Raw genomic sequence first — 14,323 nt, forward strand, 5'->3', positions numbered from 1 at the left:
AGCAGCTCGGGAGAGCTCACGAGCTGGGGGAGCTGGGGGAGCCGCCTTCCCCCCCCGGGAATGGTGCCGTCCGTTCGCCTCTCCCCTTCCTCCTCCTTCTCCCCGCCCTGCGCAAGATGGCGGCGAGCGGCGCCGGTGCCGGCGGTGATGGGCGCGCGCCGCGGTGCGCGTAGTGAGGCCGAACGGGCGGCTCGAGGCAGGTAGCGGCGGGAGGACACACCGCTGTGGAGCGGCCCCTCCGCGGGAGGCGAGGAGTGAAGGGTCTGAGCGGTGCCCGTCCGTCTTGTGTTCCTCCCCTTGCTCGTTCGTTCTGGGCCGGGGGCGAACGGCTGGTCCTGGCCGGGCGCTGGAGCCGCCCTGTTGGGGCCGGGTTGCCCTCGGCCTGGAGGGCCACGGCTATCTGCGTGTGTACCGCACCGCCTCCCGTCATGTGTTAACGTTCGTCTCTAATAAGTTCCGAATCCCTTTCTAATCACCAAAGGCCCCCAAGTGTTACCATCTGAAACTTATCGATAGGTATCCAGCTGCTGTAGTCAACATCGTGCACCTTAGTTGTGTGCATCCTCAGAAACGTTAGCAGAAATAGCTCTACCTTTAATTTATTGGATTTTTTTCTAAATAAATAGCCTTATTATTGTTTATTACTCAGTAACACGTTGTCTTCCCCTGCTCAGATCAGTTCTTTAGGAAATCAGACACTTGGACAGAAGGATGACGTCCATCATTAAGCTGACCACACTCTCTGGAGTGCAGGAGGAGTCTGCCCTGTGCTACCTGCTGCAAGTGGATGAGTTTCGGTTTCTGTTGGACTGTGGCTGGGATGAGAACTTTTCTATGGATATTATTGATTCCCTAAAGAAGTAAGTACTTGGTGTGTATGGGAGGCTAACCTTGGCTCTAAAATAATTCAGCAAGTTTTAAGTAAAGGAGGCCTTGTTTAGCATTGACTCTCTTGTAGCATTTGAAGTTGTTTAACTGAGGATTATTGTGGACTGGCTTCTAAGATGTTTCAGGTGTCTTACCTGAGAAGCAGTTAAACATAATCCCTGTTTTAATAATAGCTGCCAAGAAGAATGTGTGCTCCAGTCACTTTGTAAGGAACCAAAAAATTTTGAGTCTTTCAGCCCAACTTGTGTTTTCACTTGTTGCATTTGTTTTAGTCCCTTATGTTATTGAATAATGATAGCTAGTCTTTGCCCCAAGTTCTTAAGTTATACCACAATTCTCAAGAAAAAGCAACCTGTGTTTTTATCTATATAAATTAATTTTTAAAATGAAGCCAAAGCTCACCCTTATTTTTAACCCAAATGTAATTTGATTTGATTGGCTTTTGCATCCTGTTATTTGAACTTTCTCATTTGAAGAAAAGTTGTGATGCATTTTAGGCATTTAGATACATAAGCAGTAATATGTCTGGACTGACAATACCTTTGGATTTTCAGTTAATGAACTTTCTGCTATCCAAATATATGCTAAAGTCTTTCTAATGAAGAGTATAGTACAGAACTTTTGGAAGTTCATGTATCACCCGGTCCTCGATCTTACGTTTTGTGATCTCAGATATTTAAGTTTTTATTTTATTTGAGATTGTTTGAAAATAACCATAACTTTTGATTCATGTTTAGAACAGTGTTTTAAAAGACATAAAGGACTTTGGTTCTCATGTTTGGTGTTCATACTGCGCAGTTATCTCAAGACACTTGTGGTAGGAAGTGTGTCATACCATATACAATTCATCACCATCTTCTGCTGTCCTTCTTTTGTAGACATGTACACCAAGTTGATGCTGTTCTTCTTTCTCATCCTGACCCTCTACACCTTGGTGCTCTTCCATATGCAGTTGGAAAAATGGGATTGAATTGTGCCATTTATGCAACTATTCCTGTGTATAAAATGGGACAGATGTTCATGTATGATCTCTATCAGGTATTTTTTAGATTCACATCTTCGGCATCTTTGACAAGGAAGTGGGCTCAAGTTTTTGAACATTCTTTGCTTCTTCTTTGTTTTAGTCTCGCCATAATACTGAAGATTTCACACTCTTTACATTGGATGATGTAGATGCAGCGTTTGATAAGATACAGCAGCTGAAGTTTTCTCAGATTGTCAACTTGAAAGGTAAAGTTCTGTCAGCAGAAGTTTTGATCATCAGTGATTCTGTTCCTTTTCATTGACAGTTTAGGTAACTTTTTAAAAGGAATATGTTCTTCAAATGTTGTGCATTTCACAGGTCTGAATTCAGAAGCATGGTGTCACTCTACATCAGCAAAATGTTTGCCTCAGAAATGCAACAGTCAGTAGGGTTTCCATTTAACGTGGAGAAGGTTATGGCAAAGTTGGTGGGTTTTACTGCATAGATAGGAAGGAGAGAGATGTTACTGGTTTTCCTACCTCATATGACTTCTTTCCAGATGATAGCTATGGAATTTAGCTACTTACTTACTTATTATTTAGAGTAATAGATTTTCATACATGTGGATCTAACTGAAATATTGAGAGATATCTATGAGGCCATTCTTTTTTGTAGGCAAAGGACACGGTCTGTCCATCACCCCATTGCCTGCAGGTCACATGATAGGAGGCACAATTTGGAAGATTGTCAAAGATGGAGAGGAAGAAATTGTTTATGCAGTTGACTTCAACCACAAGAGGGAGATGTAAGTTCATTGTAAATAACTATATTTCTCTGATGCATTAGGTGTGCATAATTTGTGTGATAAATAAGTATGGAAGTAGCAGTGCCTTTCCAGATATAAGATGACCGCTAATACTGCTTGCATTCATATCAGTGAATTTAAAATGAGCTTTAGCCTTGGGATTCTTCATTCTGTTGTGATTTATTTTAGACTGAAGCAGGAAACATTCAGAAAGCATTTGTATTGTGCAATTTTGAAAAGCTTCTCTTGTAATTTTAAGGAGGAAAATAACACACAGTTTTGTCATGTAGAAAACAGTTACTGCAAACTCTGTTTTCTGATTCTCAGAATCTCACTTGACTCAGAAGGAAGAGGAACTCTTAAAGTGCAGAAACTCAGCCTATCAAGATGGAATTTGCAGTATAACCATACAGTGTAATTGTTTTTAGGGCTGGGATACACAATGTTTAGTTTTTGAAAAAAAATCTTGGAGGCTGCAGAGCAAGTGGATGAGTGATTCTTAAAAATTACTGCATGGTTACTGGATAGTTAAGATTTAAGAAAGTTTATGGTTTTGAAATTCCTGGAAAATGGTAAAAAAGAATGCGTGTTTTCTTCTGCCTTAGAAAGCTGACAGAATATTTCTCATGTCCTGTCTTCCTCCTATGAAATGCTTATGTGGGAGAGGAAAAAAGGCAAGAAAATGAGAATTAAGTTATGTATGTTGGTATTTGTTACTATGGTTTTAAATGTGCATCTTACCCAATTTAAGCATAAAAACAGAATCGGAGAAGATCCAGAGTAGGAAGGGTCCCACGGGCATCATGGAATCCAAACACTGGCTCCACACTGGATCACCCAGCATTCAAGCCCTATGTCTGAGAGCTTGTCCAAATGTTCCTTGAACCCTGGCAGGCTTGGTGTTGTGACTGCAGCCTTGGGGAGCCTATTCCTGGCTTAACTGAAGTTACGCTAAAGAAACTTTCAGGGAGTAAGAAAAGAGGAAGGAAGAAAAATGAACTCAATTGAAACTGGCTTTGCTAGTAATTGTAAATATTTATTACCAATTGTAAATATTTATACTATTTTAACCTCCTCGGAATTACTTATTTAATCAGACTTTGTCTCTTGGACATCTTATTCTCAGCCTGAACTATTTTCTTTAAGCAGCTCTTTGATTTGCTTATATGTGATACCCTTTTTTTCTACTGTTACGATGTACATGCAATACTCTGTATATTTTTTCTGTCATATTTTTTCCTTGTAAAATATAAACACTGACAGTGAGTTTTGGCTTTTTTTTCCACAGCCATCTGAATGGATGTTCATTGGAAATGTTGAGCAGGCCTTCATTGCTTATTACAGATTCATTTAATGCTACTTATGTGCAACCCAGGAGGAAGCAAAGGGATGAACAGCTGCTAAGTACGTATTCTGTTTGGGGCTTAAGATAGCAGTAGCAGTGTGACTTATTAGTCACTGTAAATTGTTTTCTTGTAAGAAGTTTACTAACATCTAAATTAAGAATCTTTATTCAAATTTAACAAATTTTCAATTGCTTTTTGCTCTTCTTAGCTAATGTTTTGGAGACATTACGAGGTGATGGAAATGTGTTGATAGCTGTGGATACAGCTGGCAGAGTTCTGGAACTTGCTCAACTTCTTGATCAGATCTGGAGAACGAAAGATGCAGGATTAGGAGTTTACTCTCTAGCGCTTTTGAATAATGTCAGCTACAATGTAGTGGAGTTCTCTAAATCACAGGTTTGTTTTCATTTTGCAATGCAATTGTGCGGGGGGTAACAGGATGTGTATTCAAGAGGTTTTTGGGTTTTTCTTTCTTCTTTTAAACAGTAAAAAGTGGCTGAAAACTCAGTATTTTCCTTATTCTAGAGTGGCTGTTTCTCTCAGGCAAATATTCTTCTTTTTAATCAAGTTACACGAAGTCCAGTCATGGCTGCTGCCATACTTCTTGATATTCATTTTATCACAAAACTTGCTAAAATAGATTATAGCTATTAAAAACGTGTATTTAAGGTTTTCCTTTGTGTTGTTTACCTTGCATTATTTCTACATATACTGAGAAACTTTGTAATTGTGAGTATTTCATTCCTCTGCTTTATGTCAGGTTGTATGTTTTTATATAGCTTGTATTACTGTTGATAAATTTGTCTAAATATTATATTTCAGGTGGAATGGATGAGTGACAAATTGATGAGGTGCTTTGAAGACAAGAGAAACAACCCTTTCCAGTTCCGCCATCTCTCCTTATGTCATAGTCTGTCGGATTTAGCTCGAGTGCCCAGTCCAAAAGTTGTCCTTGCCAGCCAACCTGATTTAGAGTGTGGGTTTTCGAGAGATCTGTTCATTCAGTGGTGCCAGGATTCCAAGAACTCTATAATTTTAACTTACCGTACCACACCTGGAACATTAGCACGATTCCTGATTGATAATCCTTCTGAAAAAGTTATAGATATTGAGGTAAAAATTGCCTGCATATCTTAAAGTTTTTGTGGTGGGCTATCTGGGGGAATATAAGTAAAATTGAATTTAGTTCTTTTTTTACCTGCTGAAAGTGCTTCTAGTGGCAGAAGAAAGTCTGAAATGAGTATGTTGCATATATAAAGTGTTAGAGATAAATTTGTATAAAACAGGTCTTAGTAGGAAGTGCAAAATATTTTTTGTTGATGCAGTTGAATTAGCATCTAATGAGGTGAGCATTATGTTGCTTTTAAATATTTATCTTCAGACAGTGTTTTTTATGTCCTCATGTTAGAAAAATCTCTGCTTACAGTTTAGGTGCAGATCCAGCTATGGATGGATTATTCTTTCTGGAAACTACTTTGGTTTTAGATTAGGGGAGAATCAAGTCAAATGAATACAGAGTATTCTACCAAAGTAAGATAAGTGAAATTTATCAATTAAAAGAATACAATTTTTTGTTAGTTATGCTGTCAGATTATATTCAAATAGTTTACTTGTGTTACTTCACTCCAGTAAATAGTGGTAATTTCTTGGAGTCCTTTGTGATTCCAGTAATCAGTTCAGTCCTGATGACACAACTTGCTTTCAGTTTTAGGTTGGATTGGCTCAGTGTTACTAGAATTGAACATTATCAGATGTGACCTGTAGTCTAATCTGTCCTGCAAATTAGCAAGAAACAAGGCCTGATGTTGCTTTGCCTGCTAATGTGTGTTTTTGCCTGGTTCTTCTGTTCACATTAGTGACACAAAGGTCAAAAAATAGTTTCTTGCCTTGGTATTTGCATTTAGTTATTGAAGGGAGATGTTTTCTTGATTTTAATACTTTACATAAGAACATGAAATTAATTCTAGTCTGTACTAATTGATAACGCTGTCATGATGTTGGCATATGAAGGTGCCACGTGTTTATGTAAGTTGTTACAGAAAGGACAAGATGGTATTTGTCCATGGTACTTAAATATAAATATTATCTTACCAGCAGTGTGTAGGAGATGTATTAAAACAAGTCAGACACTCACAGAAATTCTTATTTATTTATTTGTAAGTTGAGAAGACGTGTCAAGTTGGAAGGAAAAGAACTTGAAGAATACCTAGAAAAGGAGAAACTAAAGAAAGAGGCAGCTAAGAAGTTAGAGCAGTCTAAAGAGTAAGTATATTAGCTGTTGTGTTCTGCTGTTGTCAGAATTGAAATGCATGTTCAGCCTGATGTTTCAGCTGCTTACAAGGATAAGTGAAAGTAATAGTTTTGGTAGGTTTGTCTGACTGCATCGAGGAGTCGGAATGGTTGTCTTTAATCTGTTGTTACTATAAACTCGTTTTGTCTGAACTTTGTGAACAGTTTCTTGGCTACGTCAACTGTCCTTTCCCTTAGTCTTAACTTGTTCTGTCCAGTCAGTGTGTTTTTGTAATATTAAATGTGAAGAAAAAAGAAAAGAAAATGTTATTGTTCTTGGAATACCGTTTCAGGGCAGATATCGATTCCAGTGATGAGAGTGATGCGGAAGAAGATATTGATCAGCCAACTGTGCATAAGACCAAACATGATTTGATGATGAAAGGTGAAGGTAGCCGGAAAGGAAGCTTCTTCAAACAGGCCAAGAAATCTTATCCAATGTTTCCAGCCCCTGAAGAAAGAATTAAATGGGATGAATATGGCGAGATTATCAAGTATGTGGGGAGAGCAGTGGTGATGCTTAGCAATGTGTAATAACCATTAAATAGTTCAAGAATAGAATAGAAATAGTATTGTCTCTCTTTTGCTATGCTGTTGATTGCTCTTCCAAACACTCTTAAGTGGCTTCTGAAAGATGATTCCAGCTGAGTTTCACAGGAAGCTGATGATGGGATTGAAGCTGCAAAGTATTCATCTCAGGTCTGATTTCACATTTATTAGGAAGCGATTCCAGTCCAGGTTTTTGTTTTGATGTTTGCTTCATTTTTTTCTTTTTATGAGAGAAAAGATTAAGAACTTCTTTTAAATTTGGCATTTTTCTGCTTTATATTCCACATAATTTTGAAAAATTTATAGAGCTTCATTAAGGAGCATCATTCAACCTAGAAAAACCTGGCAATATTTGTCCTATTTTTATGACACATACATGGTAGGAAACCCTTAACTTAGTAGTATTCGGCAAGATATCAAAGTTCTTTTTTTAAGATACGGAGGTAACATTTTCCAAATGAGCTCTGTTCATATGGGAAGTTATTTAAGGAAAAAGTGATTAAATTGTTAACGTTAAATTTTTTAAAATAACTCAGTGATTATGTCAGCACTGCTTGTTTCTGTACTGTGCAGTGCTTTGGATTTACTATAAGACTATTAAAAGCAAAATGCTTTTCCTCCTTTAGACCTGAAGACTTTCTAGTTCCAGAACTTCAGGCAACAGAAGAAGAAAAAAGCAAATTAGAATCTGGTTTGACAAATGGAGAGGAGCCAATGGACCAGGATTTATCAGATGTTCCTACCAAATGTATTTCAGCAACAGAATCCATGGAAATTAAGTGAGTGGCTTCGTTCTTGTTTTCAGTAATTTCATAGCTAAGAGAAGGAAGGAAGGAAAGTATATATATGTATATTTTTTTAAAACGTTCTGAGACTAGATAGTGGGTTGCCATATTTTTCTCTCTACACAAGTGTGTTCTGTAGAAGCATTAATAAGGAATCTATGCGATTCTAGTATCGGGCTGTTAATAATGCACATATTTCACATTCTGTTTTGTTCTGTTTGTTACCTGTGTCATATAAAAGAGATTGTGGGTGAATTCCAGTACTGCACGTCTCTTGAATCCTTCCTCCAAAGTCTCAGCTGTTTGAGGATTATTTGGATACGTGTGTACATGTTGGTATTGTACAAATCTGTATTTTACTAATCTATAATGTACCTTTTGCTGACATTTTATTCTGATATAGAGTAATTTTTTGCAATGTTTTCCATTTTTAAATTAAATCTCAAAAATACTTAATCTTTAAAATATGTGGTTTTGCTTATTTGCGTTTTTGTTTGTGTTTTTTGTAGAGCCAGGGTTACATATATCGACTATGAAGGGCGCTCAGATGGGGACTCAATTAAAAAAATCATTAACCAAATGAAACCAAGACAACTAATCATTGTCCATGGACCACCTGAAGCCAGCCAGGACCTTGCAGAATGTTGCAGAGCTTTTGGTGGAAAAGATATTAAAGTGTACATGCCAAAACTACATGAAACTGTAGATGCAACCAGTGAAACTCATATCTACCAGGTAAGCTGCTGGAATTTGTTACTTGTATGTAAAAGTACTGAGAACTGTAGAAGAGCTGAAGTGGCAGACTTTCTTACTTAATCCTCAGTTTTTTGGTAGAGGTGATGCAAAACTTTTCATGTGTATGTTTGATTTTGACATTAAGAGCGGTTTCTTTTATGTGTAAGTATTCTCCTATGCTCTAGTGAGTATTTCTCATAAGAAGTGTTTAAATCAAAACTTGATTGTGAGGTAAGTGTTCTTTAATTTGTATTGCAGAAGGCCATGCTTATACCTATGGGAGCATCAGTTTGTTTGACTCAAGTCTTAATAGCTTTATTGTGTTTATATTTGAAGTACACCCATATATGACTTGAAATTCAAGATTCTTTTTGGAATATCAAGAGGAATCTTAGGAAAAAAAAAAATCATATATTGGACTCTTTGTACCCAAATAGTTTAGAGGAAAGCATTTTGCATGCAGTTTAGACATCAGTCCTTTATTCCTTTTATCCTTTTAAAATTAATCTAAAAGCATCATTGGAATTGTTGAAAGAGGTATTTTTGATGCTTTCCAAAGAACAATCACAGAATCACAGAATTGGAAGTAAAAAGTTCCAGTTACTCAAAATTTCCTTGTACTGACAGTAAGACAGCAGAATTTTGTGTTGGCTTTTTTTTTAAAGGGTCATGACTGTGTAAGAAATGACAGATTTCTGATTTTTCACAAAGTATTTATCTGAATAAAACTATAATAGCTCTGTATTTCATTTCAATTTTGTGGTTATTCGTAAAGGTGAAATCAATATTTCTAGATTTGTGGATTTTTAATATAGTTTGTTTTGGTTTTTTTCTTGGTGAAACAACTGAACAGATGGAGTGCTCTGGAGACACTGAATTAGAAGATAATAGATGAGAGATGGATATAAAAATCCTGATGTCTTTTGGTTGGATTGTGCTGTAGATAGTTAATTGCAATTTCATTTGTACAGTTGCAGCCTTGATTCCTCTATTGTGATAGTGCATCATCTCATTTGCATAGAAGTCTTTCAGGGTAGGGCTTACTTAATTAGTTCATGTCTTGGAATGTGCCGAAGAAATCAAAGTCATATTTTGATAACATAAAGTCTGAAATTGTCAACATCTTCTTTTGCTGTAAAATACATTTTTTAAGAAGGTTGAAATTTGGAGCAGTTGTTTAGTAATCAGAATATATTTTTAGACATTTCCCTTAAATCTGTTAAGGCCAACTGAAGAACCCCTTGGCCACAAAAAAATAAGTTGTTTTAAATGGCAATGATTGTTTCTCCTGTGAGTCTGACTTATTTTGCAGTAACATTGGTTCTTTTTTTTAATCAAGATAGAAAAAGATATAGTTCTCTTCTACTGTTGAAGTTGACTTCTGAAATGAGATAATACAAATTGTATTTCTTAAATGTAGGATTTCTTCCTTCTTCAAAAGACTATGAGCCAAACCTATACAGAGAGAGATTGGAAGAAAAACTGCTTTTAAAAGCATGAAGTAAGAATCTGTTTGGTTTTTTTTTCCCATGAAACCAATACTGCTTTTATTTTTGTGCACCCCAGGTCAGGTTAAAAGATTCTCTTGTCAGCTCACTTCAGTTCTGTAAAGCCAAGGATGCTGAGTTGGCATGGATAGATGGTGTCCTGGACATGCGGGTTTCGAAAGTGGATACGGGAGTTATTTTGGAAGAGGGAGAGCTGAGGGAAGATGAAGAGTTAGAGATGCAGGTGGATGTGCCCTCTTCAGACTCTAGTGTCATTGCTCAACAAAAGGCCATGAAAAGTCTCTTTGGTGACGATGATAAGGAGATGTGTGAGGAGAGTGAAATCATTCCTACTTTGGAACCACTGCCACCTCATGAGGTACAGAAACTTTCCTGGTTTAGACTAATTCTGTTTGTTTTTTTTTCCTGAGTTCCGTATTCTAATACTGTTACTGTTGTTTCAGATTTTAAGCTTTTCAGCAAGCACTATTGCATCCAGTAATGGTGCCTAGAGTACAGTTACCTATTGGAGTACAGTTATCTATTGGTTAATATTAGATTGCTGTGTTCCATATTTGTAATTAATACCTGTGGTTTTTTAAATCAGTTGATATTTAGTTTTTCTTGGGTTCCATTATGTTTTGTCGATGCCATGGGAAGTATATAATGTACCTAAGTAGACATATGTCTGAAATTCTTACATCTCTGCCTCTGAGTGATCTGAAAGCTCATTAATTTTTTCATAATATTACTCTTAAATGAAAATACTTGCACGTGTGAATAGAGAATTTCATTTGTTCAGTTAATGAAGTACTTCCTACTCCTAGAATTACTTAAGGTACTATTGAAGAGTCTTGAATGTAGTCTTGTTCTAAGAGCTAGATAAACATGAGACAACTCCTAAGTCTCTTCAGATTCATGACAACTAGTATGGAAGCATGTACTGATCAGCAGTGCAGCTTACTGCAGCTCTGTCCCTGGCATAACTTGGCTCAAAAGAGTCTTCAATATGTGAGCTCAGAAAGAAGTCTCTTGCTTGACAGGTGACTTCTGAGGCTTTCCATCTCGGAATTGTCTTGCCAGTTTTCTCCTTTGTAGTCCTGTAGCCTATCCATAGGCCCCGCTGCTGCCAACACAATAAGGAGATGATCTTTGGAAAAATGAAAGGCAATAAGTAGCAGAAGTTTTAAAACTGTTTACATTGTTTAAAGGTTCCTGGACATCAGTCTGTGTTTATGAATGAGCCAAGACTGTCTGACTTCAAGCAAGTTCTCTTGCGAGAAGGAATTCAAGCCGAGTTCGTAGGAGGAGTGCTTGTGTGCAACAATATGGTGGCTGTTCGCAGGGTAGGTGATCTGTGTCTTAAAACTCTTTGCCAAATAACATTCTAAATGAATATTAAGCTTCTTGTTAATTTAAAAATATTAAATTAAAATGTCTTTTTGTTTCAGACTGAAACGGGGCGCATTGGATTGGAAGGCTGTCTCTGTCAGGACTTCTATAGGATAAGAGAACTTTTATACAAGCAATATGCTATTGTCTAAAGGAAGCTCTTAAAGGTGTTTTGCTTGAACTTCTGAACGTGTGGAGGATTTCTCTCTGGACTTTTTGTAATTTTCTAATTTATACAAGGAAAAAGTAATTCATAAAGATCAGTTAAGTACCCTGGATGTGTAAATAATGGCCATTGTTGCTCTTCATAAATTTGTTGGTATGTTCCATGTTCTTGACTTTCAAACTGTTATGACTCATCTCCCACATAATGTGTTAGAAATGAGTTTATGACCACGAACTGTTTCTCAGGAAGGCTTCACATTGATAGAATGTGTTTTGATTTGTTAGATTCCCTGCCAAAGACTACAAAATAGATATAAGTCATTCTTCTGTTCTCAGATAAGTTTATCTAGGGAGTTGTGGTTTCTTGTTTTTCTCTTTTTTTTTTTTTTTTTTTTTGTTAGTTTTATGTTATTTCAACAAGTTTGATTGATAGAAGATTGTCTTGAGTTGTCTTGGTTTTTTGTTTGTTTGTTTTTGGTTTTTTTTTACATTTTAAATGGGGTCTAGTTAAAATATATTTTTAACAGCCCACTTAAAGCTGTCTACCGGTATGTTCCACCAGTGTTAATCTGGCTGCATCTTAATTTTGTTGCTTGTCTCCTCTTAATGACTTGTTCCAGTACAGCATTTCATATTCTATATGAAGTATTAATCTGCAGGATCAAAATATTACTTTGAAAAGGTAAGTTAAGAAGACTGGAGAAGATCCTCAAGCAGCTAAAAATCTAGCAATTATGTCCTTCAGAGTAACTTTGGTACAAACTTAATGAATTTGTACCTTCTAGCTTTTGCAAAGTTGTGCCAACTATCAATTATTTTAAATTCTGATTTTTGATACCGTGGAAAACTAAAGCCTTTATGTACGCACTGCTGTTTGTTCAGAGTGCCATGAATCAAGTTCAGCATCTTCTAACTTGAAATCTAAGTTCATGTGATACATCTAATGCTTTTGTGCCACATTGCATTTTAGTTGCATGTTTTGACAGTGGGATTTATTCTAGCTGATGATGCTAGAAATGGAACTTACTTTTTAGGTGAAGATGAGCAGTTCTGTCTGATTTAGTTTCTCAGAAATTAATTTACGCATACAAATAGCCTCTTGAGAGTTTCTTTAATCCCATTTCCCCCAGTCCACGTATACACCACCAGTTTTAGTAGTGAAAGGTCACCTGCTTGTTCTTACATACAACAGCAATGTAATATGTGCTTTCTGTCTAATGCTTAAATAAAATATTTTGGCAAAGTGGCAAAAAAAAAAAAAAACAGCCCTGTGGGCTATCAGTGGAAAGATAATTTGCCTTCTAATTCGTTCTTTGGGCTAATAGTTTCTTATCTGATCTACAGAATATTTATTCTGTTTAAAATAGGAACTTGAAATTCAAGTCTGCATTTTAAACAGGAAAAAAGCAAACTACAGAATACCCAAACTGCTAGAACTAGATAAAATGTAAAACACTTGAAAATGTTAAGTGAGAATGTACTTCGTTACATGGAACTTCCTGTCTAGAACTGATTAAAAGCTCAACACTTCTTTGGCAACAGTATAGAAAAATGTTTTCAGTTATATTGACAGCCAGAACTACTTAGAGATGCTTTGGTTTTTTAGCTGTTTTGTAGCAATGCTATGTAAATCTACGTGATTTGGGATGCTTGCTGGTTAATACTATTGTATTACTATTGTTGATACTAATACTTTTATAAAGTGCATTACTTTGTACATAATAACACTGGCCTTAGAACTTTTAACCTTGGGTCTTGGGTGGGCAGAGGTCCCTGAAGACTGATGGGAATACCATAATAAGTAATTTTTTTTAATTACAAACTTAGGAAATGGGAATCAAACTAAAAATAATGCTGTTCCTGAGGAAGAGATAAAGAAAAGACAGCATGATCACAAATCTATTTTAACTGGATGAGTGCACAGTCATATCAGATAAAGAAAGTTATCCAGGGAACAGAATTGTAGATCTTAGGTATCTAAAAACTATAAGTAACTGATGGCATTTAAAGCTGGATTCATTTTGTAGATGCAGCTCACTGTTGTGTATGCCTCATTACCTGTAAATACAGGAGAGTTAGTTATGTCAATGTGAGAAGTGTAAGTCTGAAAGAATGAATACATTTATTCTCTCTTCTTTTATAATACAAGTTTACTTAAAAAATCGCCTCCCAAGAAGTTTGCTGGCAGGGTACATTTCTCACTGAATGTTTTGTCTAGTCTAACATTTCACCCTCCCTGCATTTTAAACAGCGTACATTATGAACTCTTGTTATACATCACGCTGCTCTACCAGCGTTAATGTAAGCACGAAAGAGTGTGTTGTTTTGGATCTATCTAAATTACTGATAACATTTTACTGATTTAATTAATTCCTTGTCCTAAAGGATGTGTGGATGTGTTTCTGGCAGAGAAATCCTGCTGAAGAGTGGTTGCACTTCAGTGGTATGTGAGCCGATCAGTATTTCCAGCTCTATAAGGCTCACTGTGGAAAAGAAATATAAAAGCGATATTTAAATATTAATGACTTGACAAATGTGTTTTCTTATGCGTAGTGAGATTGCGAGAGTTTGATAAATATGGGTGGTATCAAGATATGGGAGAACTATATTATTTCACAAAGTGCACTGCAAATTATATTCTCCTTGATAGGTTATAAAATTATCACTGCGATACACAATAAAATAAATTACAGCGTTTCTGAGTAGAACTTGCAATAAGCCACGTATCTGTTTTCCCTGAATGAAAGATCACTAGAAGCTCAAAATGTTATGAAGAAGCAAGTTCGGCATATGAGCTTTAGCAGTAATAACCTGCCTGTTGTTGCATAATCCTCTTAGATGGTGCAAGCTGGATCTGTGGTTCAGCAGCTGAATGATAATGAGCTAAGCATCTGCCAAGAAGTATAGTCTGCAACTGC

General features: G+C 36.5%; 1 protein-coding gene across 2 annotated transcripts; it reads left to right on the forward strand.

The window, feature by feature from the left end:
* Positions 1–109: 109 nt before the first annotated feature.
* CPSF2 (cleavage and polyadenylation specific factor 2) lies at positions 110–13,927 on the forward strand. 2 transcript variants are annotated; one of them, XM_015865261.2, is made up of 15 exons: positions 110–200; positions 675–860; positions 1,767–1,926; positions 2,013–2,118; positions 2,528–2,657; positions 3,946–4,061; positions 4,212–4,399; positions 4,826–5,116; positions 6,165–6,265; positions 6,586–6,786; positions 7,468–7,620; positions 8,136–8,361; positions 9,928–10,227; positions 11,060–11,194; positions 11,300–13,927. In XM_015865261.2, the coding sequence occupies exons 2-15, from the start codon at positions 712–714 to the stop codon at positions 11,390–11,392; spliced, it is 2,349 nt and encodes a 782-aa protein (XP_015720747.1). In that variant the 5' UTR covers positions 110–200; positions 675–711; the 3' UTR covers positions 11,393–13,927. The 2 variants fall into 2 exon arrangements, with proteins under 2 accessions (XP_015720747.1, XP_015720746.1); XM_015865260.2 differs by having other exon boundaries at positions 110–196.
* The last annotated feature ends 396 nt before the right edge of the window (positions 13,928–14,323 follow it).

Source organism: Coturnix japonica, chromosome 5 (genome assembly GCF_054131305.1).
Source record: "Coturnix japonica strain WE chromosome 5, WE-NBRP24, whole genome shotgun sequence".
Classification (NCBI taxonomy): Eukaryota; Metazoa; Chordata; class Aves; order Galliformes; family Phasianidae; genus Coturnix; species Coturnix japonica.